Raw genomic sequence first — 25082 nt, 5'->3', positions numbered from 1 at the left:
CTCTGTTTTCCGGCAGTCTCTAGTCCTATTGAGATAACATCGCAATGCCCGTTTGACGTCCTATTTGTGCCATATCTTTTCCTTGGGATGCGAAGGGTGTGGACAAAAAGACGGAAGATGTAGTTCCTGTGCCCTATGAAAACTAGAGTCCACCTTAGGTCTAAAGGTGGGGTCCGTCCTAAGGACCACTCCTTATGAAATATACACAAATCCTTGTGTACCGACAGTGCTCCCAATTCAGAAACTCTTCTGGCTGAGGTTATGGCAATCAAAAAGATAACCTTCAGCCTCAGGAAAGACAATGGTATCTCCTTTATAGGTTCAAAAGGAGACCTTGTTAGAGCTGTGAGAACTGTATTCAGCTTCCAAGTAGGAAATCTGTGAGTCTGAGGTGGAAGCAACAGTGTAGCTCCTCTTAAAAATCTAGAGACATGTGGATGCCTAGATAAAGAATTCTTCTCTCCTCTTGACAACACTGATGACAGAGCTGCCACCTGACAACGTAGAGTGGCTGCCTTGAGGCCCGATGCCAATCCGTCCTGCAAAAATTGAAGAATCTCTTTCATTTCTGGTTTCAACAGATTGACCTGTTTTCTCCTGCACCAGCAGACAAATGCTTTCCAAGTTACGTTGTAAATACGTACTGTAGATGGCCTCCTGGAAGCTAGTATTGTCTGTGTCACATGCTCCGAATACCCCATCCTTAACAACTTTGACCTCTCAATTTCCATGCGGTCAGTTGCAACCAATATGGATGGGGATGAAAGATTGGCCCCTGGGACTTCCGGGATCCGTCATCTTGGCTTTAGAGTTGTCTGCAGATGCTCTCACTGAAGTGATGCCCCCAAAGGGGGGCCTTGTAGAGCCTTCTCTTCGGCATGGGAATTCCATGGGGGGGGGGGAAGGGGCCAAAGGCAACAGCCCCCAAGACCCGTCATGCATCCTGAAGCTCTGCGGCTATGAACGCTAAAGTCAGCAGTGAAAGAAGAACTCCCGATTGCTTCAGCTTTCTTTTTCTTTAGTACATCCTTTAAAGCAACATTTCTCCACATCTAAAGCAACAACTATGCCTAACAAGTAGGGTTTTTTTCTCTAACCCTACCCCGTGAGGGGTCACTTAACATACCATCAATAGACTAGTTCAAGGATTACTTCAAAAGGCCTTGGAACGTGATGAGCAGTCTTAATTATTCAAGCTGGCTTGAATATAAACAATAAATTGACCCGGACTTTAATTGGACATATATTACAAAGATGATCAAGAATCTGCAATAAGATCTGAATACAAAAGGGAAATACAGAAAGTTCTGTCCCCTGTATCTGTCGGTAGCTGAAAGAATCTCTCTTAACAACCTTTGTTAAAGTTGCTGTGGAACAAGAATTAATAAGAAAGAAGCAAAAAATAATCTGATTTAAAAGACTGAGTTTATGCACAATCTGAGTTTTCAAATGGCATCATTTAATGAAATGGCACATGGAAAAGATATTAGTGCAGATTTCAGATCTCTAAAGGAGGATTTTATTTCACTCACGCAGCTTCTTAAAGATTACTTCATGTTGACAGCTAACTATTTGAGTGAAGAGGATTTAACAGCTAATGAAAGGGCAAATCTACAGGAGCCCTGTATTAAAAAGAATGAATCGGTGGCTGTGAAAACAGAAGGGGAAACTGTGATTATGCGAAACAAACGAAGGGAAAAGAAAATGGCCCCGTCTGACGCATTTTTAATTCTTCACCAAATGCTGACCGTTAAAAAGATCAACTGGAGAAGGGGAAATGGCGAAGGACTCTTTCTTTGGTGGTTGAGGAGGCGGGCCATGCCGAGAAGAGGAAAACTGCACTTCAATAGTCTAATTTGGATTTGGAAAGCCATCCGCAAAAAGGATTTTGGATCTCTTTTTCTGCTTTGGTGAATGGCTGAACAAGGAACTCTGACTAAGAAATATAAGATGACACTAGAAGATAAGCTATGGACAAATGGGCTGCCTCGGATATAACTTGGACGTAGAAACTAAAGGAACTTAAAAGTTTTTAACTCTGGGGAAGAAGGACTTTGGAATTTGAGTCTTTTTAATGTTCTGTGCTCTTTCTCTTTCTTCTCTTCCCAGTGAATAGGTAAATATTGATAGTCTGCCTATTTAGAGAGATTGTTGCTAATGGAGTGAAAATAGGATTAATGGTGGAAAGCTAGATAACATAACAGCTGCAGAATTTGAATAACTTGGTAATTTGGTAGACTTGCTTTAACATGCCTGTAGGAGAAATGTTTTAGATAGAGACTGATAAAGTAATTGACTGCATTTGAGGTACTTTTTGCAATCTGCTATGAATAAAGAAAATACATGTACTTTCTATTATAGGGTTTTGGCTAAATTAAAAATCTGATTTGTGTTTGTTATAGCTGTAAGTTAATTTAGTAAAATTTGAGGATGAGACAGTCTGATTTGTGTCTAAGAAGAATTGTTTAGTTGTACAATGCTTTACTAGTTTACTAAAATAATTTATAATTTTTTTCATGCCCTGGTAAAAGAAGAAAGGAAGGTAACATTTAATGGAGATTTTTATACTTGTAGGTAGAAAGATTAGAGTATTATATTGAGAGGTGGAATTATAACTGATACATTTGTACTGGTTTCTTTTTTCTGTTTTTCCCATTCTGTATGTCCCTTTTTCTCTCTTTCCCCTTTCTTTTATGTATACTCTGCAATGCTTCTGTCTTGTAGTAGTTTAAATCAATAAAACTTTTTAAAAACCGAAAGACTGGCCCCTGATGCAGCATATCCGCAGACACTGGTACAGTTAGAGGATGATGGGTTGATAGCTCTTTCAGATCTGCGAACCAGGGTTGTCTGGGCCAGTATGGAGCTACCAGTATTACCTCTGCTTGCAATAGCCTGACTCTTCTTATCACTCTTGGTAAGAGAGGAATCGGTGGGAAGGCAAACAGTAATGTCTTCGGCCACGGTGCTGTCAATGCATCCGTTCCCTCTGCCTTTGGGTGAAAAAATCATGTGAAGAAACATCGCAGCTTGTTGAGATGAGATGCAAAAAGGTCTGCAAAAAACTGGTCTACTATTATTTGGAAAACATCCGTGCTCAGCGTCCACTCTCCTTGACGAATTTGTTGGCGACTGAGCCAGTCTGCTTGTACATTGGAAATGCCCTTCACGTGCTCTGCTTTGATGGATGCAATATGAACTTGCGCCCATGCCAGTAGAAGTGACACTTCCTTGAGAAGCAGGGTAGATCTGGAGCCCCCTTGCCTGTTGACATATGCCTTTGCAGAAACATTGTCCGTCCTTACCAAGACATGGCGTTTGTTGATTCTGGAGGCGAAATGTATCAGTGCCAGTCCGATAGCTCTTAATTCCAGCACATTGATTGGGAGCTTGGATTCCTTCTGGCTCCAGGAGCCCTGGACTGGAATGCTCTGATACGTGGCTCCCCAGCCCGATAGACTGGCACCTGTATATATTTGTATCCACTCGCTTATCCAAAATTGTTTTCCCTGAATCAAGTTGGTGATCCTTGTCCACCAACAAAGGTTGAATTTCAGCTTCAGTGGGACCTTTATGGAACAATCTGTCTTCTTCGCTATACAATACTGAAAGGGACGCAAAAAGTTTTGAAGTGGTTTTGCATGGAACCTTCCCCACTGAATCACATCTACTGTAGAGATCATCAGATTCTGCAGTATAGCTAGTGCCATCAATGACAAAGTCCTGCTCCTGATTATTGAAGAGGCTGCCTCTCTTATCTTTTGAGCTTTCTGAAGAGGAAGGTATAGACGATTTTGACTCGTGTCTATAATGACCACCAGATGTTCGAGGCGGTTTGAAGGTTCCAGGGAACTCTTTTGTGTGTTCACCAAAAAACCATGGCTCTGAAGTGTGTTGATGGTTTGATTGGTGTCCGCCCAAGCTCTCTCCTGAGAAGGTGCTCTTATTAGGAGTGCGTCCAGGTAAGGGTGGATGTGTATCCCCTGCTCTCTCAGAAGAACCACTAAGTTTACCAGCACTTTGGAGAACACTCTTGGGGCTGAAGATAGTCCGAAGGCAAGTGCTCTGAATTAGAGATGCTGATTGAGATAACAAAAACAAAGGAATTTCCTGTGACCAACAAAAATCAGTATGTGGAGGTACGCCTCTGTTAGGTCTATTGAGGCGAGTAGCTCTTGAGGCTGCAGGGCCTCTATTATTGACCAAAGTGTTTCCATTCAGAACTTCTTTGGGAGGATAAAGGTATTTAAAATTTTTAGATCTAGTACTGCTCTCCAATCTCCTGATCTCTTTGGGACTGTGAAAAATATAGAATAGACTCTCTTCCTCTGCTCCTCCGAGGGAACTGGTTCTATTGCCTTTATTTCCAAAAGATGCTGAATGGCTTGAATCGTACGTTCTTTTTTGATTAGATTTGTGTGACTTGGTGAATGCACAAAGTGGTTGGGTGGGATCCATAGGAATTCCAACTTGTAGCCATCGGTGACTATCTCCTTGCACCAGGCGTCTGTTGTTGTGTCCTGCCACTGATCTTGGAAGTGAAGGAGACATGTGCCTACCGGAACTGATTGGAAGTTATGCTTTGTTTGATTTGTTGTCCCTGTCCATCTTTTCTGATTGTTTGTTTCCAAATCTGTTGAATCTGATGGAATTGTTGCGTCAAAATGGCTGCTTGGCAGAGTTCCAGGAAGATTTTCTGTTTTCTAGATGAAAACGTGGTAGCGTGTGTTGTACATAAAAGGAAGGCTGGTATCCTTGTCTGTTGTCCTGTTGACGTAAAAATTTTGGCATTGCCTTCTTTTTGTCTTTGGTATCCACCAAGATTTTGTCCAGATCCTGACCGAAAAGTTGACCTCCATGAAATGGATAAGACATCACAATATTCTTTGAATGAGAATCAGCTGACCAGGCTCTCAGCCAAATAGAATGCCTAGTTTGCCCTTGATGCAAAAACCATAGTGTCCAGCATGGAGTCTACTAAAAAAGAAACTGCTTTCAGTATTCTATTGGCTCCCTCCATGGTACGATGGTCCTCCTCTGGTATCTTTGATATCAGCTTCCTCATCCAGACAATAGCAGCTCTCGCTATCGTGGAACCGATTGCCGATGCCTTGAGAGCCATGGCGGAAGCCTCATGTGTCTTCCTTAACGCGAATTCTGCCTTCTTGTCAATGTGGTCCTTTAGGTTGCCTTGACCGTCTTCTGAGACCAAGCCATATCTCTGCAGCGTTGCTACAGGAGCATCAACCAGGGGAATCTGCAAGGAGCTATTGGTAAATAAATAAAGCTGATACATTTTCTTTAAAAAACCTGGGTATTGTTTATTGACAAATGGTTTTCTCCATTCTGCCCTCACTTGTCTTTCAAAATATTTAGGAAAGGGAAAGGCTTTTGTATAAGATGACTTTTTGGGAAAAAATTCTATGTCTCCTTCCTTGTGTTTAACTTTTTTGCTTTCTTCCTCCTCATCCTCCACATCTGGATCATCGTGGAGATCTAGTGCTGTAAGTGTTCTAATGAGTAAATATTGATAATCTTCTGATTTAAAGAACCTCTGTGCATGTTCCGGTACATCAATAGGTAGATCTTCCTTATTGGTGAGGAACTCCCCCTCTTCCTTATCACTAAACTTATCAGATTGATCATCACCTTCTGAGAGGTCTTGATCTTGTTCCCCACTTAAGAGAGGTGTTTGCTTCTGAGATGCCTTAGTGGGCCATTTGCCCTTTCCCTTAGGCCTTCTTGGTGGGGATTGCGAGGAAGAGAAAAAGGAATGCGATCTATGCCTCTTTTTGCTGCGTTTTTTACAAAACTGCTGTATCTCCTCTCTCATCCGATCTCTCCGTACTGAGAAAAAAGTTTGAGACAAAAACATAGGCACCATATCCTCCTGGACATCACCTTGAGCAGCCACTAGGGGGTCTACTCTTGAGGAGGGGATCTATGGCCAACCATGCATTGGGCCCCTGTACTCACTGTTTTTTCCCTTCTTCAAAGGCCCAGCTCGCATGTCTCACCCTCTCCAGTGCTCAGGGGACAATCCTGCCTGTGTGTGCTCTGCATACCGCTGTGGGCCTGGACGTCGTCAGTGAAGTGGCCTGTTTTGGCGTGCTTTTTTGTCTGGCTGCAAAATGGCGGTTTTGTTGGGGAGGTCCGTGCAAGCCTCTCTTGTGTCTTGCTGGCTCCACTGGCGTCCTGGGCACTTAGGGGCTCACAGTCTCCTGCTGACAGGAACCCATCGTCTTCTGAGTGCCTCATGTGGTGAAGCCCTCGTCTTTCTTCGGCCCCGGTCAGAAACTGACTCGGGGCAATAAAGTGGCGGTCGGGACGCCTTCGGGCGATCCCTCACAGCCCAGTAGTGAGGTAGGCCCAAAAGTGATAGAAATAAGAAGAAAACAGACTAAGAGTTGTTAGGAATGAATAATGAAGTAGTAGTAATTAATAGAGGTTTAGAACATGTAAAAGAGTAGATATGGATGGCTCAATCCTAAATTCGATGCTCTCCCTAGAGAGGCAGGAAAAGAACTGAAATATGGGCGACTCCCAATGGAAGCAAGAAGTTGAAAATTAGTCCTGCCTCCCTACTGATAGGTTGGGAATCACACACAAAGTGGCCTCCGCCTCAGAGGGAGAACCCCCGCTACCCCACTGGCAAAAAGAGGGCTCTTTTGACAGAGGACATCAATTTCAAAGCAGGAATGACGAAAGCTGGAGACCAGAGTGGCTTGGCTCAGGGTCCTGATTCACCTTTCTACCTGAACCCAGCTTCAGAGCATCTCTTTCTTGAGAACTCCATAGAACAGGATCTAATTCTTTCACAGCCTTCCCATCTACAGAACAACTTGCAATCACAACTAAACTCAAAGTGTTGAGGGATAAACTTTTGAAAACAAAAAGTGATCACACGCAACAAGTATCTAACCTGCTCATGATGCCCAACACTCTTGAGAATGGTTCAGCTTTATCAGTCCCTCTAACTCCTCCCATTTCTATGGAGGTAGACCAAAGGAAAACAGGAGTAAACCACTCACCCTTCCAACAAGTGAATCCCGAAGAGAAGACTGATTTAATTTCCACCATAGAAGGCAAATTGGATTTCAAAGAGAACCTTGAGTTATCAACACAAGCTGAAGTTCATACGTCTCCAGTAATGGCTGAGAACCCCCTTCTGAGCAGCAATAGTGAGATCGTGTGGCCAAATACAAGTCAACTAATTAAGAGCGGCTTGGGTAATGGATCTGGGTTTCATGATACCAATGGCACCCTTGAACAACTAACTAGAGAAGACTGACTCACCACCCCTTTCATACTCTCGCCATCCAAACCCTTCACCATTCTGGATATTAAGATCGTCTCCTGGAATGTGGCCGGCTGGCAGAATAAGGCTAAGGATGCTGAGTTTATAAAATATCTTAAGGGGTTTGATGTTATACTACAACAAGAAACCTGGACTCCACACCAGATCCAACTAGAAGGGTACAAGTCCTATTTCCTCCCAGCCTTCAGGAGTAATACAAGGGGTCGTTTTCAAGCAGGATTGTCTATACTTGTCTCCTCACATTTTGCCTTGGAACATATCACTCTACAGGCCTTAGCTAACAAATGCAAACTTGAAGCTGAACTCTAAAGAACGGCCATTCATGATGCTTATCAAGAAGTTGTCATGTGTTCATGTTGTGGTTGTAGTGGAAAGAGGGACCAATTTGCAATCTAATTATAGAGACTCCGGGGGGGAGTGGCTTTGACCAATATCCGGTCAGGAGCCTTTGCCTAACGCTCTCCCCGCTGGCTCCAAAGTTATATCTTTTTTTACCTCTTTAAATTATATGTTTGAACTTTTGAAAGATGCCTCCGAAAGGGGTGAAAAAGATCAAGCAGAAGGAAAAAAGCTTTCAGCCTTTAACTAATTTCTTGGAACTGCCTTCCACCTCCCACGCAAGCTTGGAGAGATGTGAGGAACCACCTGCAGAAAGTCCTCTCACGGTGAATTTATTGTTTCAGGCAATGTCTAAACTAAGAGAGGAAATACGAGACGACATAACTTCTATGCTTCAACCAATGTGTCAGCGTCTGGATGAATTAGAGAATTCTTGTAAGCAAGCAACTCAAACGGCGCAAGAAGCGTTAAAAAAAGCTCAAGAGATAACAGCAGATGTATGGATGAGGGAACGGGTTTTAACAGTGGATTTTCGTAGCCGGGAGCTGTGCCTAAAATTTAGAGGCTTTAAATCAGATGTGGAAGCAGAAATGGACTTATATATATTCATGGCAAATTGGCTTGCTGAAGTAATCCACCTGGAGGTCGAGGTTCTTCCACTCATCCAAAAAGCATATCGTGTAGGCAAGGTATGTGAAGACAATTTGTCTTATACCTGAGATATTGTGGTGCAGTGTAAGGATTATTGAATGAGGCAAAGAGTCTTTGCAGAGGCTAGGGAGAGAAGAGGCCTGGACTACCAGGGGTTAAAGATTCAAGTGTTTCCGGATTTCCCTCCTGAATTTTTAAGAATCAGAAGAGACCTTAAGGACACAACTGCCAAATTGCGGGACTTAAAAATTAAATATAAATGGCTACAATCAGGCAAACTATGTGTCCAAAAAGGCTCCACTTCGTTTACAGCATATGACGCAGCCTCTGGTGAGATATTAATATCCAAGTTAACTCCCTCCTCTCCAATATCAAGAGTTAATAAGAGAAAGGAATGCTCTCCTCTCATCCCTCCAAGGATAACCCGTGTTAATTTGGAAGAAAATATGGACTCTATTTAAAAGAAACTGAAGCAACAAGAAAAGGGAAAAGCTGAAGAAACTTATAATATATAAGTATTGATTCTTCTTTCAGAACTAAGAGCTGGGTGGGGACAGATGGTGAGAGCACCTGGGTAATTTCCCTCCTTGTTTAATTCAGTCCAGGTGAAGAAGAAGAAAGAGTTTCTTTTCTTTTTTTCTTTTTGACCTTAAACTTTAAGGTCTCCAGGGACTGAGATATATTGTTACAATTTATTCTTTATGGATTTTTTTTGAGAGTAGAAGGAATAATCAAGAGAAGGAAGATAAGAAGCTATATTGAATGCGTGTGGCATTAAGTTTTTTTTTTTAAAAAGCTGTTAGGGAAATTAGCATTGTTAAGCTTTATTATTCCTCTGCTATAAAAATATAGAAAATATAAATAGACATAAATATATATATATATTAAGTGGTGTGGAATGGTAACACTTGAAATATCTTTAAATTGTGTTGTTTTTGATTTGTTATTATGGTACACCTACCTGTTGTAACAGGTAGTAATGGTAATGAGTCTATAATAAAACTTGAGTAAAACAATTATAGAGACTCCATAGTGTTTCAAGGCAAGGGACTAACAGAGGTGGTTTGCCATTGCCTGCCTTTGCACAGTGACCAGTGTTCCCTCTAAGCTCAATCATTTCGCCTCCAGCTCACACATTTTTGTCTTAGCTCAAGAAAAATGGCTCTAGAGCAAACCAATTTATGTAGCAGCCAAACTGTTTGCTCACAACTTTAATGCCAGTAGCTCAGGAAGCAGAATTTTTGCTCACAAGACTCCATACCTTAGAGGAAGCATTAACTCTGTCCCTGAACTTCTTTGGTGGTCTCCCATCCAAATACTAACCATGCTTAGCTTCCAGGATCTGATGAGATTGGGCTAACCTGGGACATGTTGTGGCTAATATGTGTTTATTAGACAATGTTATTTCTAGAGAGACTGGAGGATATTACACGTATTTAATCTATATTACAAGAAACCTTGAGCTCTGTAAGCCACCTTGAGCTCTGTTCCCATCCCTCAGCTGTAGATGAAATTCAAAACCTATGTTTTGTTTGTTGGCCAACTATGGAGTAGAGTAAGACACGTGCAATGATTCATGCTCCCCCTTGCTCCACTCTTAATGCAATGCGTAAAGCAGAATTCACAGAGAACCTCTGGAGCACATGAGCTCCACTGTGGGTGAGATGCCTAAACCAATCACGCAGCACAGCAGATGGAGATTCTCTTTTCTCTGCTTGTAAACTGAAAACAGACTGAATGGAATAGGTGAAGCGGAGGCGGGAAGAAAGCTCCACAGTGTGATAAGCGTTGAGGCTGATCAAGTTCTGTTTCATATGCAGCTGCCTAGTAGAGAATCAGACCATTGGTCCACCTGGTTTAATATTAACTCCTCTGCCCGGCAAAGGCTATTCATGGTCTCAGGTAGAGAAGGTTCTTTCCCGGAATCTGCTATCTGAGAATGTTCAACAGGAGATGCTGGGAAATGAACCAAGGACCTGCCATGATCTCCCGGAAATCAATTAGAAATCCTGGAAATCAATCCCAGATCTTCAGCCACCACCTGGAGTTTGGTAACCAGGACTGGCCCTGCTATTAGACAAACTAGGCAATTACCTAGGGTGCTAGCCTTCTGGGTGTGCTGAATTGGGTGCCCCCCATGTGACTCTGTGACATTATCAGTATGGGGGTGGGGGGGGGGCGCCAGAAGTTAGCCTTGCTTAGGGTGCCAGTCAGTCTAGGGCCAGCCCTGTTAGTAACCCTAGAAACGGGGCAATGTACAAGAAGGAGGAGGAGCCCTGTGGCACAGAGTGGTAAGCTGCAGTACTGCAGTCCAAGTTCTGCTCATGACCAGAGTTCGATCCCAGTGGAGTACCCAGCTTGCTGTGGGGAAAGCGTAGATGACTGGGGAAGGCAATGGCGAATCACCCCGTAAAAAAAAATTCTGCCGTGACAACGTCATGATGCGATGTCACCCTAGAGTCGGAAATGACTGGTACTTGCACAGGGGACTACCTTTACCTTTTTACAAAAAGAGAGGGTAACAGGGACGATATGGGACAACACAAACCTCCCTGTTAGCCCAATAAGAGAGGGCTGCAGGGCAGGAATAATGGAACAATCAAGCACATCCTGGTGGAATCAGCTCCCTGTGGAGATACGGGCCCTACCGGATTTGTTACCTTTCCGTAGGGCCTGTAAGACGGAGCTGTTCCGCCAGGCATTGGTTGAGGCAGGCGGGCGGACACCCTTTGCTCTATTGCCTACTCCATCAGCTATCCTCCCCCACAGTGATCTGAACTATTGTATCTGCACCATAAGCCCGCCCGCCTTTATTATACTGCACTGTGTTATGTTGCTGTTTAACTGTATTTTATTGGCTTTATTGCTTTTACTGTATTGTATCTGCTTGGTTTATCTGTATGTAATCCGCCCTGAGCCCGCTTGGGAAAGGGCGGAATATAAATTAACCAAAATAAATAATAAATAAATAACCAGGAACTATGAGGAAAGGCTGAGGGACTTGGGAATGTTCAGTCTGGGGAAGAGGCGGTTGAGAGGGGACATGATTGGTCTCCGTAAGTGTTTGAAGGGCTGTCACTTAGAGGAAGGCAGGGAGCTGTTCCTGTTGGCAGCAGAGAAGGGGATTCACAATTTTGGGTTTAAATTAAGGGTGGGAAGGTGCTGGCTGGATATTTGGAACAACTTTTTAACAATAAAGAGTTATTTAACTGGGGGTTCAGCTAACCGAAGGAGGTGGTGAGGTCCCCCTCATGGGAAATCTTCAAGCAGCAGCTGGACAAGCACTTGTCAGGGATGGTCTAGGGCAGCGGTGGCCAAACTGTGGCCCGGGAGCCACATGTGGCTCTTTTACACATACTGTGTGGCTCTTGAAGCCCCCACTACTTCATTGGCCAGCTTGGAGAAGGCATTTCACTCTTTAAATCACTTCTCCGGTCAGCAGCTTGGAAAACACATTTAAAGTTAAAGTTGCTTTCTTTCCACCTCTCCCTCCCTCCTCTCATCTATTTGCCTTCCTGCCTGCCTGTCTTCTGGCTCTCAAACATCTGACATTCATGTCTTGCGGCTCTCAAACACCCGATGTTTATTCTTACATTAAGGAAGTTTGACCCCCTGATCTAGGCTGATCCTGCATTGAGCAGGGAGTTGGACTAGATGTCTTGCATGGCTCCTTTCAGCCCTTTTCTTCTACAGAGCTCATGCAAGCAGCTTGAACCTGTGTCAGACCTGTATTCATTTTATTGAGACTTGGGAAGGAGGAGTTCTCAAGAGATGACCACCAGGATGGCATAGAACATCTATGACGGCGAGGGAAACAATGTTCTGTTTAGGAGGACTGTGGGTACCTTAAGAGCTGGGAGCTTCTCCTTGAGAATTTCTGCATACACAGCGGATGGTGAAATACGATATCTAGCATCAGGCGTGTCCTAGACGGGAAAAAAACCAGGCGAAAAGTGTCATTGGTTAGTGAAATAATCATTTAGATCTGCAGTCTTCAACCCATCTTCTAGGTCAGCACCCCTTCTCGGCTGCCATTTTTGTTTGTAGAGAGTCAAGACCTGGGGCTGTGGCTCAGTGCTAGAGCATCTGCTTGGCATGCAGAAGGCCCCAATTTCAATCCCCATCATCTCCAGTAGAAAGCATCAAGTAATAATAATAATAATAATAAATTTATTCTTATATCCCGCCCTCCCCCGCCAAAGGCGGGCTCAGGGCGGCTCACAAACATGGAATTCCAGTAAATTCAAGTAAAATTCCAGAATTCAAGTAAAACAATGTGAACAGTAATAAATATAATCAATTACATAATAAAATTATTTAAAATAGATAAAACAGATAAAATAGGTGCTAAAATACTGTAAGTCATAGTATCCACAGATGGCTAGATGGCTACACGTCAAATTAGTCAGGTTCTGCCTCAAAAGCGAGCTGGAAAAGAAATGTTTTGCAAGCCCTGCGGAATTGGTTCAGGTCCCGCAGGGCTCGTACCATCTCTGGAAGATGATTCCACCATCGAGGGGCCATTACTGAGAAGGCTTGCTCCCTAGTAGCCTTCAATCTAGCCTCTCTTGGCCCAGGGATTGTTAGAAGGTTTTGAGAGCTAGATCTCAGTGCTCTCTGGGGAACATATGGGGAGAGGCGGTCCCTTAGGTAGGCAGGTCCTCGGCCATATAAGGCTTTAAGTAGGATGTGAAAGACCTCTGCCTGAGACCCCAGAGCGCTGCTGCCAGCCTGAGTAGACAATATTGGTTCTGATGGACGAAGAGTCTGACTCAGTAGCTGCAGGAATTTCTTGGAGCAGGAATGCAGTTCCAGCTGGCTTGGTGTCAGGGGGTATGGCCTAATATGCAAATGAGTTCATGCTCAGCTTTTTCTACAAAAAAGCCCTGCAAAATAATAGCGCTGTCGGGGGTGTGTGGCCTAATATGCAAATGAGTTCCTGCTGGGCCTTTCCTACAAAGAAAAGACCTGAGTATATGGCAGCGTCATTTGACTGCAGCACTATTCTCTTTCTGCAAGCAAGCTAAGAGGAGAAGGACGATGGAGCGGATTCCCTTTTATCACAGGCTGCTTCAGAGACCGGTTCTCCTCTTCAACTGGTCACATGTCTGTGATGTCATGGAACTTCCTGTCCTGTCCTCAGCAGCTCTCAGGTCTGAAAAGGCTGAAGACCACTCATTTGGACTAGAAGTGCCCCTGCAACCTCCTGTATAAAGCTAGCCATAATTAATGGGATACAGTTTGGTGTAGTGGTTAAGTGTGTGGACTCTTATCTGGGAGAACCGGGTTTGATTCCCCACTCTTCCACTTACAGCTGCTGGAATGGCCTTGGGTTAGCCACAGCTATCACAGGAGTTGTCCTTGAAAGGGCAGCTGCTGTGAGAGCTCTCTCAGCCCCACCCACCTCACAGGGTGTCTGTTGTGGGGGGAGAAGATTTAGGAGACTATAAGCTGCTCTGATTCTCTGAGCTCAGAGAGAAGGGTGGGTATAAATCTGCAGTCTTCTTCAGTACAGAACTTCCAAAGCTCCTGGGAAATAATTTAAATGGCCATTTTACAGCATGCAAAGAAGATTAACATTTGCAGTTATCAATGCTCAGGCAAGTATACTTGCCGGAATTGATGTCACCACTTAGAATGTGGCAGGTACTTTGTGTAGTATCAGGCCTTGTAAATATAGCACAAGAACATATAGCACAAGCAGTTAAGGTAGAATGGGAGGAACCTCAGTGCTGCCAGCTGCAACACCTAAACTGCTTTGTCCTGCTCTTCCTGTGTAAACTTGGGCACACTGGTTTGCCAGCTTCCAGATGGGGCCTGGAGATCTTATACTATTACAACTAATTTCCAGACAACAGAGATCAATTCCTCTGAAGAAAATGGCTGCTTTGGAGGGTGGTGCCTATGTTGTACCCTCCCTAAGCCCCATCCTCCCCAAGATCCACCCCTAAAATCACTAGGTATTTCCCAACCCAGAGCTAGCATCCCTATGGACATGGCCAAGAGTCATGCACCAAAAGGCAGTCAAAGGGCTTCTGGCCCTTCACCCATGGCTCATGTTCTTAAACGATCAGGACCACTGGATTCAAGACGTGCCCAACAACATCACCGTCTATTTTCTTTAAATTGCATATCTTTTTCCTATTGTGTTTCTTAATTTTGTAAACCTTGGACCCCTTCAGGGAGAAAAATGGTGATTAATAAACTAAGTTAGCAGAGCTCAATGTTACCAGTGCAAGTATAGGTCTAAAACGTTTTTGGAAGTAAGGGTTCAGTGGCATTTGTAGAGTCACTCAAGTCTTCGGCCATTTCTGAAATGAACTAGTTACTGGGGGACCACCCCTGACCTGGATAGCCCAGGATAGTCCGATCTCATCGGATCTTGGAACTTAAGCAGAGTCGGCCCTGGCTAGTATTTGGATGGGAGACCACCCAGGAACACCAGGGTCGTGACACAGAGCCAGGCAATGGCAAACCACTCCTGAAGGTAACATAAGAACATAAGAGAAGCCACGCTGGATCAGGTTAATGGCCCATCCAGTCCAACTCTCTGTGTCACGCAGTGGCCAAAAAACATCAGGAGGTCCATCAGTAGGGCCAGGATACTAGAAACCCTCCCAGCGTGCCCCCCAAGCACCAAGAATTCCAAGCATCACTGCCCCAGACAGAGACTTTCATCAATACCTTGTGGCTAATAGCCACTGACGGACCTCTTGCCTCGAAAACCCTACAGCATTGCCATAAGTCGGTTGCATCTTGATGGCAAAATGTATATGATGTTTCTTATTTACTCCAAAATAGAAAGACCAACAGCCTGGACTTCATGCAAGAAGAAGACTGCAGATTTATACCCCGCCCTTCTCTCTGAACCAGAGACTCAGAGGCTTACAATCTCCTATATCTTCCTCTCCCACAACAGACACCCTGTGAGGTGGGTGGGGCTGAGAGAGCTCTCACAGCAGCTGTCCTTTCAAGGACAACTCCTGCAATAGCTATGGCTAAACCAAGACCGTTCCAGTAGGTGCAAGTGTTGGAGTGGGGAATCAAATCTGGTTTTCCCTAATAAGAGTCCTCACACTTAACCACTACACCAAACTGGCACCAAAAGCAAGGTATGCGCTTCTGCCTATACACGGATATAATCAGCTTGATAGTCTAATTATTGCCAATGAATCTACCGCTATGGTTTTGCCTGCAGTGATACTGTAAGGCGTTCCAGGACCCTTTTGCAGGAAGGATGGAATAAAAAAGCAATTGAAAGAATGATAGCTGGAAATAGCTGAAAGCTGGGAGTGCAACCTTGAAAGGGTTGCAGAGATAGCTTCTGGAGATCAGCTGCCTCCCGAGATGCTGCTGGGCTCTGCTCTACCATGGTCTGCTTCTCTACTTGTCAATAAAACCAGTACTACGAAAGCACTGCAAGACTCAAAAGAAGGGAAGCCTGGGAACCTTAGCCAAAGGTGTCAAACGTGTGGCCCAAGGGCCGAATCAGGCCCCCAGAGGGCTCCTGTCAGGCCCACAAGCAACTCACTGTTATCTGCTTCCGTCTCTCTCTCTTGCTCTTTTCTACATCACAGCTTCTTTGCCAGACTTGCTCAATCGCACAGGAGCTACAGAGCAAAGCCTCTGTTTTCTGCACTGGCTGACCAGCACATGAAGCAACCTATGTACAAAAGCTCACAGTGTCCAAACATTTCATGTTTTCACCTTAGGCTCAAAGCACCCCTTAGGTCTTAGGCTCACAGCATTGCATGAGAGATTTCTGTTATGAATGTCAATACCTCCAAAGTAGGTTTGCAACTTATAGATACACACCTGAACAACACCTGAACAGCCTACTAATCTTTTGAACATGTTTTAAGGGGTTTTTTAAATCTTTAATTGTGTTGGTCTGTGTCCTTCATAAAAGTTTATATCTCTGCTACCTGGCATTACATTTTATGACACACGGTCTCATTTATGTCAGATCCGGCCCTCATTACGAATGAGTTCAACAGTGCTCTAAAGCAGGGGTCCCTGTGAACTGGTACCGGGCCGTGGAGCGAGGCACAGCAGTCCTGGACTAAAGAGGTTACAGGGGAGGCAGCCTCGGAGTGAGGCCACACCGCCTCTTTCGTCCACCTGGGTCCTGGACCGGCAGAAGGGGCAGCACTGCTGTGACGTTAGCCTACCCCTCATTTATAGACCTCCAACTCTCAGCTGATTGGCAGGGGTCTTTAAATGGGAGGGGGAGGCAGAAACAGCCCCAGTCTCCCCCCCCCACCCCATTTAAAGACCCCCATGGGGGACAGGGATGTGGCGTGGACGAGGGAGGGCAGCCTGGCAAAAACCGCAGTGCTGCCTCCCTCACCGGTCCGTGGAAAGATTGTCTTCCATTAAACTGGTCCCTGGTGCCAAAAAGGTTGGGGGGCACTGCTCTAAAGTACAGAAAGCCTGGGGGTCTTGTTGCTCACCTGAGACAGCACTTGGTGGCTTTCTTCATTGTAGTGGATTAAAGACTGGTTTCCCGTTTCACTTGGAATGAAAGGCACGTTGTTCTTCGAGGCTGTGTCAGAATAGCAGGAGCACCACAGGAGGAGGCCTAAGCCCACTGCAGAATAGGGGAAAGTGATCTTAGATGCTTCCCCAAAGATGCATTGCTTCTGTTACTAACCTCCAGGTGAGGCCTGGGGATCTTCTAGGATTAGAATTGATTTCCAGACTGCAGTTCCCTTGGAGAAAATGGCTGCTTTGGTGGGTGGACTCTATGGTATTATAGCCCTCTGAGGTCCCTCCCCAAACCCATTGTCTCCAGACCCCACCCCCAAATCTCCAGGAATTTCCCAGACCACAGTTGGCAACTCAATGCATTACTGGCTTAAACGTTTTAATTGAATTCCCTGCACATGTATTTGAGGAGGGTGTGTCGTCTTGATGAAGGGAATGTGTCCTGCTTAGTCACAATCTCCAACTTGGCATCAAGGGAAATTAAGGCCCATTATATTGGCATCATTCACAGCTGCAGTTTTCTTATTGCCATCATATGGACAAATTCCTTACTAGCCTCTCTGTGTGCATGTGTGTGAGAGAGAGCCAGTTTGGTGTAGTGGTTAAGTGTGTGGACTCTTATCCGGGAGAACTGGGTTTGATTCCCCACTCCTCCACTGGCAGCTGCTGGAATGGCCTTGGGTCAGCCATAGCTCTCATAGGAGTTGTTCTTGAAAAGCCAGCTTCTGTGAAAGCTCTTTCAGCCTCACCCACCTCACAGGATGTCTGTTGTGGGGGAAGAAGATAAAGGAGATTGTGAGCCGTTGAGTCTCTGATTCAGAGAGAAGGGTGGGGTATAAATCTGCAATTCTTCTTCACATGCATTTGTGTGCACAAATGCACAGGTGAAAGAGGTCCTTAGAACTGATAGGTAAAATGGATAATACGAGAAGGGATCTATTCATTTTGGTCAGTTAATAACAAGATTAATAAGAACGTAGACTCCATCAGGGCTCCTACTGGAGTTTAGTGATCAGATCCAAAGTTGATAGTACAACAATATCAAAACTCAGTTCCTATTAAAAATCAGTTGCCAATGGCTTAATGAGGCAAATGTAAGGAGAATTACTCTATAAGCTCCCAGAAGTCAACAGAATGAGAATTCATTTATCCGTAGTAGCCTCAACTATGTAGCAATTTTTGCCAATAAGCGAAAACGTTACTCACACATGAATAAGAAGATCGCAGCCAAGATGGCAGCAATCGCTCCACCCCCAACTACCGCTTAGGCATATGCAGCCTCTGGATCACACGTCCTCCCATCCAGACAGGGACACACCCTGACATAGAGGCTCTGGTCCCTGGAGAAGGCCTGCTTGTCCAAAATACGGAAAGGCACCGAGTAGTTGCCAGCAGGGAGGCTTTTCAACATCAGCAGCTCAGCTGAATTACCTGAGAAAGAAGAGAAGGTTGTTTGGTGGGGGGTGGGGGCAGGCACACAGTGCTGTCCATGCCACTAATAGGGATGGGCACGAACCAGCTCACAAACTAAAGTTCATCATGGATTTTGGCTGGTTCATGTTTTGCAAAGCAATGTTTGCAGACTGAAGAACCACTATGAACTTCCATGAATTTTAAGGCAGTTTGTGAAGAGCAAAAAGTGGGTTTAAATGACTCTGAACCATTTAGCCCCGTGCTCTCTGTTCCCTGCTGCTCAGCTGTTTGGTTTAAATGGCTTAGAGTCCTTTAAACCCCTGTTTTCTGTTCCCCACAAAAAGTGGCAGGGAGCAGAAAGCAGGGGTCACAAACTGATACAAACTGCTTAAGTTTGTGAAACAACGTATTGGTTTGTGCCCATTCCTGGCCACTAACTTAACATGGTTTTTAATGCTGAATTTGATTTAATAACTTTTAATGTCTTAGAAGATAGGTATGTTGGTCTGCAGTAGAACAAGATTTGGGGGAAGAAGCTTTTGAGAGACAATGCTCCCTTAATCAGATACCAGATGAATGGAGAACTAAACCTTCACAGTTTATACCCAGGAAATCTTGTTGGTCTCTAAGGTGCTACTGGACTTGAATTGAGTCGATTAACTTTTAATGGTTTATCTTTTTATGTTTTTTTTTTATTTTGTAAGCTATCTTAGGTAGGTTCAGGGCTGGTCCTTCCACTAGGCAAATTAGGCATTTGCCTAAGGCACCAGCCCTGGGGGATGTTGAATTCGGCACCCCCCACGTGACTCACAGAAGCCTTCCCCATTATTGCACTAGCTTTCTCAATCTCGTGCCAGCTTTCTCACTCTCGTGCTGCCTTTCTCGCTCTCACACCCCCTTTCTCGCTTTTGCACCACCTTTCTCATTCTCCTGCCACTTCCCCCACTTTTGTGCCGGCTTCCCCACTCCACCTCCATCTTCCCTCCCTTGTTGTGCGGGCAGTGGGGGGATGACGCCACGGAGGAAGGAGGCGGTGGCAGGCCTCCCTAGGGCACCACTCGCCCTAGGGCTGGCGGGCAGCTTCCCTGGAGAGGAGGCATAAAAAGCTTCTAAATATATACAGAGTCAAAGAGTTCAACCCATCTTGTAGTATTAAATAAGAGACTTCTCTTTCTGTTTCCTCCCCCAGTGCGGAAAGAACCAGAAAGTAATGACAGAACATGCCAACTGCCAGGAGAACTTACCAAAATTCTGTCCCAGTTTCCAAACATCCTTTGTGCTCTCTGAGCCCCCAACCAGGTGGAATGTAAAAGGCCCCGCATGAGGGAAGTCATCTTTGTCCTCAGCTTCAATCTGGAACAGACGTTTCTCTGTTCCCTCACAGACCTCCAGAAATGGTGTGATGAGTTTTGGTGCACTGTCATTAATGTCAAACAGGAAAAGCTGGACGGTGCCTGTGCCCGTCTGTGGTGGCACACCTAACAGGAAAATGCATCATTATCAATTTGAAATGCTCAACACACACACCCCATAAGTAGGAAGGGGACAAGAAATGGAGTTCACTCATCAGCTAGTTTTAGGGATGCAACCAACAAAGAGATCTCCTCAGCAAAGACTTTCCTCACTATTTTCTTCCTTAGCTCTTACATCATTCAAGTTGGACAAGTTCGGAAAACTCTAAGGAGGGTGTGTTGCTGTCAACTAAGATCCAGGCAATTCTTGCCACAGTATCCCCCCTTGCTATGTGTGTGGCCTAATATGCAAAGTTGGAGAACAAAGAAAGCTGACAAGAAAAATGTTGATTCATTTGAAATGTGGTGTTGGAGGAGAGTTTTATGGATATTGTGTGGGACACCTGTGTAGAGGAAGGCGACGGCACACAACCTCTGTGTCTCACTTGGCTTGAAAGCCGCTTTCTTGGATCACCATAAGTTGGCTGCAATTTGACAGCATTTATGTACATATGCATATGGCTAATAAAAGTACATTCAGCTCGGGTATCACAAGTCATTAAACTCAACAAAGAACGCTTGGTAACATAACCAAGCTGCATCTTCATTTCATAATGTACTGGGAAAGCATGACAGATACCTGGTTTTACACACTGAAATCAAGTCTCAGACCATTTATTATCTAGAGAAATCCCATTAAAATTCATTAACATCAGTTTATCCCTGATTTCCATTATTTACGGATAAATGTCGCAGGTTAGGCCACACACCCCTGATGTAGCCAATCCTCCAAAAGCTTACAAGGCTCTTTTTTTGTAAGCTCTTGGAGGACTGGCTACATCAGGGGTGTGTGGCCTAATACGCAAAGGAGCTCCTGCTAGAATTCCACCCCTGAATGCTAGTTTTTTACAAGTAGGAAACTGGATCGAGTTGAAATAGTTGGCCCAGTTTGCCAAAAGAAAAAAATAATTTAATAAACACTTCTTGGAAAATATCCACTGGCTTGATTTTGAAAAGAATTTAGATACAGGACTTTTTTTTTGAGCAGGAACGCCCAGGAACGCAGTTCCGGCTGGCTTGGCATCAAGGGGTGTGGCCTAATACGCAAATGAGTTTCTGCTGGGCTTTTTCTACAAAAAAGCCCTGTGTGTAACAATGGTGATGTCAGGGGGTGTGGCCTAATACACAAATGAGTTCCTGCTGGCTTTTTCTACAAAAAAGGCCCTGCTTCGATTTAATACAAAATATGTTGTCCTGCTTGGTTGAGGTCAGGAAGTATTGCTCTGAAATGGCTTTTTGGTGTTATCAGGTAACCTAATGTGAATGGTAGTGTGGCACTACGATGTCATCAAATTGGCTACGTGATCTCTGATTGGTGGGCTTACATAGCCAGGAAGAAAGAACCAGTCTCTTTTTTGTGTGTGAAAAACACAAAGCCAGGGCTAGATCGGGGGGGGGGGGGCAGAGGCATGATTGATTGGCAGCTAAGGTATGGTTTCGTGTTGCTTTTTCAAAGGAACTTACCATCATCAATGGCATGGATGAGGATGGTGTAGGTGCTGCTGTTCACCCAGGGAGATTCTCGGTCCAGGATTTCCTTTGTTGTTAAAATCCCAGAGCTTTCTTCGACAGCCACCCAGCGAGCTGGGTCAAAAGCTACTTTATATCTTAAAGAAGAAGGAAAAGATATTTGATTTATATCCCGCTCTCCACTCTGAATCTCAGAGCGGTCACAATCTACCTTCCCCCCCACAACAGACACCTGTGAGGTAGGTGGGGCCAAGAGAGCTCTCATAGCTGCTGCCCTTTCAAGGACAACTCTTAGAGAGCTATGGCAGTCTGGTAAGCTTCCCCGGATTCCCTGCTTAGGGGGTCACCAAAGAAAGGGCCATCTTTTGGACACCCACACAGCAAACCGCTCATAGGTGCAGAACCTTAAGAAAGCAAGCCTCTTCAGCAGAGCTTAATAACTAGGGTACTCAGGGGTGGAATTCTAGCAGGAGCTCCTTTGCATATTAGGCCACACCCCTGATGTAGCCAATCCTCCAAGAGCTTACAAAAAAGAGCCTAGTAAGCTCTTGAAGGATTGGCTACATCAGGGGGTGTGTGGCCTAATATGCAAAGGAGCTCCTGCTAGAATTCCACCCCTGAGGGTACTTTATGCAGAAGTTGAGAATTGCCCACCTTATTGCATTCGAGACCCTGTCTGGGTCCCTAGCTGTGTACTGCCCAAGATGGGTCCCAGGCCTCATCCCTTCCTCTCGACGAAGAGCAAGGACAGGAGGATGAAACTGAGGGGCATCATTGGTGTCTAGGACAGTAACATTCACAACTGCATTCCTGGGGGTTACATGAAGGCTCCGCATTTGGCCTCTGTCACATGAAGAAAAGGGTTCTTCATTCTCCACAGATATGACGAGGCTCCTTCCAGGGATGTCATCATAAACCAAAGGCTGGAAACAATAACGACAAGAAAAAACATCAGAAATTTCTGTGTCGGCACACCACAGACTGGTTGCCTCATCAAACGTCTTCATTTTTTGTCAAACTTACTTTACCTTTATGATGCTTATAACCCCATCGTTGGTGTTAGGATCTGTCTTAATGATAAAATTCCCTCTTTCGTTTCCTCTCACGATCTTATATTTTGCTTTCCAAGCAGATGTGCCTCGAGTGTCTTTATCTTCCACACTGAGGCGTAGGACATCACCTTCTGTTTGGCCTTCTGTGACATCCAGTCGATACTGGGAAGGAAAGCATGGAAAAGGCGAGCAAGATATATGAAAGTCAGCTTTCTACATTCCACTCTGTTTTCTGTCAGGCTTGATTGTGGCCAAGAAGAGAAGAAAAAGAGATTGGATTTATATCCTGCCCTTCAGTACCTGAAGGAGTCTCAGAGCAGCTTACAACAGACACCCTGCGAGGTAGGTGGGGCTGAGAGAGCTCTGACAGAAACGGCTCTTGAGCAGAACAGCCTTGAGGGAACTTGTGGATGACCCAAGGCTACAACAGCAGGTGTATGTAGAGAAGTGGGGAATCAAACCTGGTTCTCCCAGGTAAGAGTCTGCACACTTAACGACTATACCAAACTGGCTCTCCCAAGGACTGCAACCCAAGTTGGCACTACACAAGTAACAATTCTAAATGAACCAGGACCACAAAGAAGAAGAGTTTCAGGTGAGCAGTCATGCTGGTCGGCAGTAGAAGAGCAAGATTCGAGTCTGGTAGCATATTAAAAGACAGAACTTTCGAGAGTCAAAGCTCCCTTTGTGACATACAAGTAGGAATGGAGATCCCCAAGTTCCTTACACCCCAATCAGAAGGTGGGAGGGGTGAGGAGGACAAGGAGATTGGATTTATATCCTGCCCTTTGCTACCTGAAGGAGTCTCAGAGTGGCTTACAATCTCCTTTCCCTCTCCACAACAGATACCCTGTGAGGTAGGTAGGGCTCTCAGTACAGAGTCTACTGTAAGCTCCAGGAGGATTGACTACATCAGGGGTATGTGGTCTAATAGGCAAAGGAGTTCCTGCTACAAAAATAAAATAATAATAATGATAATGTTCAAACTGAGCACAGGGACATGCCTATCCTATGTAGATATCAGACCACCAAGAATAATTAGATTCCAATATACATCAAATCATGATCCTTCTAAAGGGTTTGTGATGGCAAATTGGGAACTGCAACAGTGTTGAAAACACTGTGGAGTGGAAAACGTTACTGTCAGCTAAATTGGTCCAGAAGAAAAATCCAAAAACTCAGAGCATAATTGACATAATATCTTGTTATAAGGATGAACCAAAGGACACAGAACAGCGTAATATAGATGATGTAATACTCTGATGCAAAGCAGAAGGCGGACTACACCAGAATTTTGAATCATGTCCTGAAGCTTCCACCTTTTCCTGTTTCCTAGCCAGTGTGGAGCAGTGGTTAAGAGCGGTGGACTGTAATCTGGAGAATCGAGTTTGATTCCCCCACCTCCTCCTCCACATAAAGCCTCTTGGGTGACCTTGGGCCAGTCACAGTTCTCTCAGAGCTCTCTCAGCCTCACCTGCCTCACAAGGTGAGGAGAGAAAGAAAAAGGCAATTGTAAGCCACTTTGAGACTCCTTAAGGTAGAGAAAAGCAGCATATAAAAACCTACTTATTTATAACATCCAGCCTGATGTAAGTTTGGAGAATATTAAATTTTGCATATTGTTCTGTCATTTGGTTGGTCCTACTAAAAGTTATGAAGCAAATTGTATTATAGATTCCAAACAATCCTGATGGCAAGTCTAGTAAATCTCCACAGGAGATAACTTCACATTTCTTGACTTGAGCTCCAGCTGAACTCTCTCCCACTAACATTTCTTGTAGTGATAATTCTCCAGCATCACATCCTTACATTTTCTTTAGTAAACTCAGGCAGGTGGTTGTTCGAATCTTCAATGGCAACATTAACCGTTGCCGTTGATGACAGCTGAGGAATTCCATGGTCCGTAGCCTTGATCAGGAGTTTAAAAGTGGTGGCACCCTTGAATAAGTGAAAAGGTGAGAATATTAATTCATGCCCATTTAGGCTGGGGAATAAAATTCATAGTTTTCCTCTCTAACACAGCTTAGCAAAGTTTATTGAAATGCAAGACTAGTTTTATTTTCCCCCAGATATACAATCTCAAAAGAGGGTGGCCCCGTGGTGTAGAGTGGTAAAGCAGCAGTACTGCAGTACTGTGGTCTGAACTCTCTGCTCACGAACTGCGTTCGATTCCAGCGGAAGCTGGATTCAGGTAGATGGCCCAAGGTTGACTCAGCCTTCTATCCTTCTGAGGTCAGTAAAATGAGTACCCAGCTTGCTGGGGGGGGGGGGAGTATAAAAAGACTGGGGAAGGCAATAGCAAACCACCCCGTAAAAAGTCTGCCGTAAAACGTTGTGAAAGCAATGTCACCCCAGAGTCGGAAAAGACTGGTACTCGCACAGAGGACATTTCCTTTTCCATTTTGATTTGATTTTGATTTGATTTATTGGATTTGTATCCCGCCCTCCCCGCCGAAGCAGGCTCTGGGTGACTTGCAAACAATAAATCTTCAATTTGCATCCAAATTACAATTGTGTCCCAAAAATATAAACATTTTGGGGGACAATTGTATTCAGGGTCATCTTTCTTTCAAGTAAATATAGCATTATATATGGATTAGAAGACACTGATATGAATTGTACAACACCAATCGCATCCAAGCACTGACCAGACACTGATATGAATTCTACGACACCAAAAATAATAATGCAACCTGGAAACGCAACTCATAAGCAGATTTCTTCCATTTTGAAATCAGAGTGCACTATAGCAAGGAGTTCTCAGATATGACTTCACTTGTCTCTGTCTTCCAGAAGCTTTTGACAAGGCTAACTGAAGCACTAGCCTGCTCCATTGATTTT

At 44.6% G+C, this 25082-nt stretch overlaps 1 protein-coding gene across 1 annotated transcript in view; it reads right to left on the bottom strand.

Moving 5' to 3' along the window:
• CDH26 (cadherin 26) overlaps positions 1-25082 on the bottom strand; it is a 66552-nt gene that overhangs the window by 8607 nt on the left and 32863 nt on the right. The window contains 8 exon segments of the mRNA XM_060232965.1: positions 12154-12234; positions 16762-16898; positions 18002-18226; positions 19453-19686; positions 21184-21326; positions 21844-22112; positions 22218-22403; positions 24051-24179. Of these exon segments, the coding sequence (XP_060088948.1) occupies positions 12154-12234; positions 16762-16898; positions 18002-18226; positions 19453-19686; positions 21184-21326; positions 21844-22112; positions 22218-22403; positions 24051-24179 (1404 nt within the window).

Source organism: Heteronotia binoei, chromosome 2, assembly GCF_032191835.1.
Source record: "Heteronotia binoei isolate CCM8104 ecotype False Entrance Well chromosome 2, APGP_CSIRO_Hbin_v1, whole genome shotgun sequence".
Lineage (NCBI taxonomy): Eukaryota > Metazoa > Chordata > Lepidosauria > Squamata > Gekkonidae > Heteronotia > Heteronotia binoei.
Note: the sequence above shows the minus strand (reverse complement) of the source record. Positions and strands in the feature narration are given on the sequence as shown.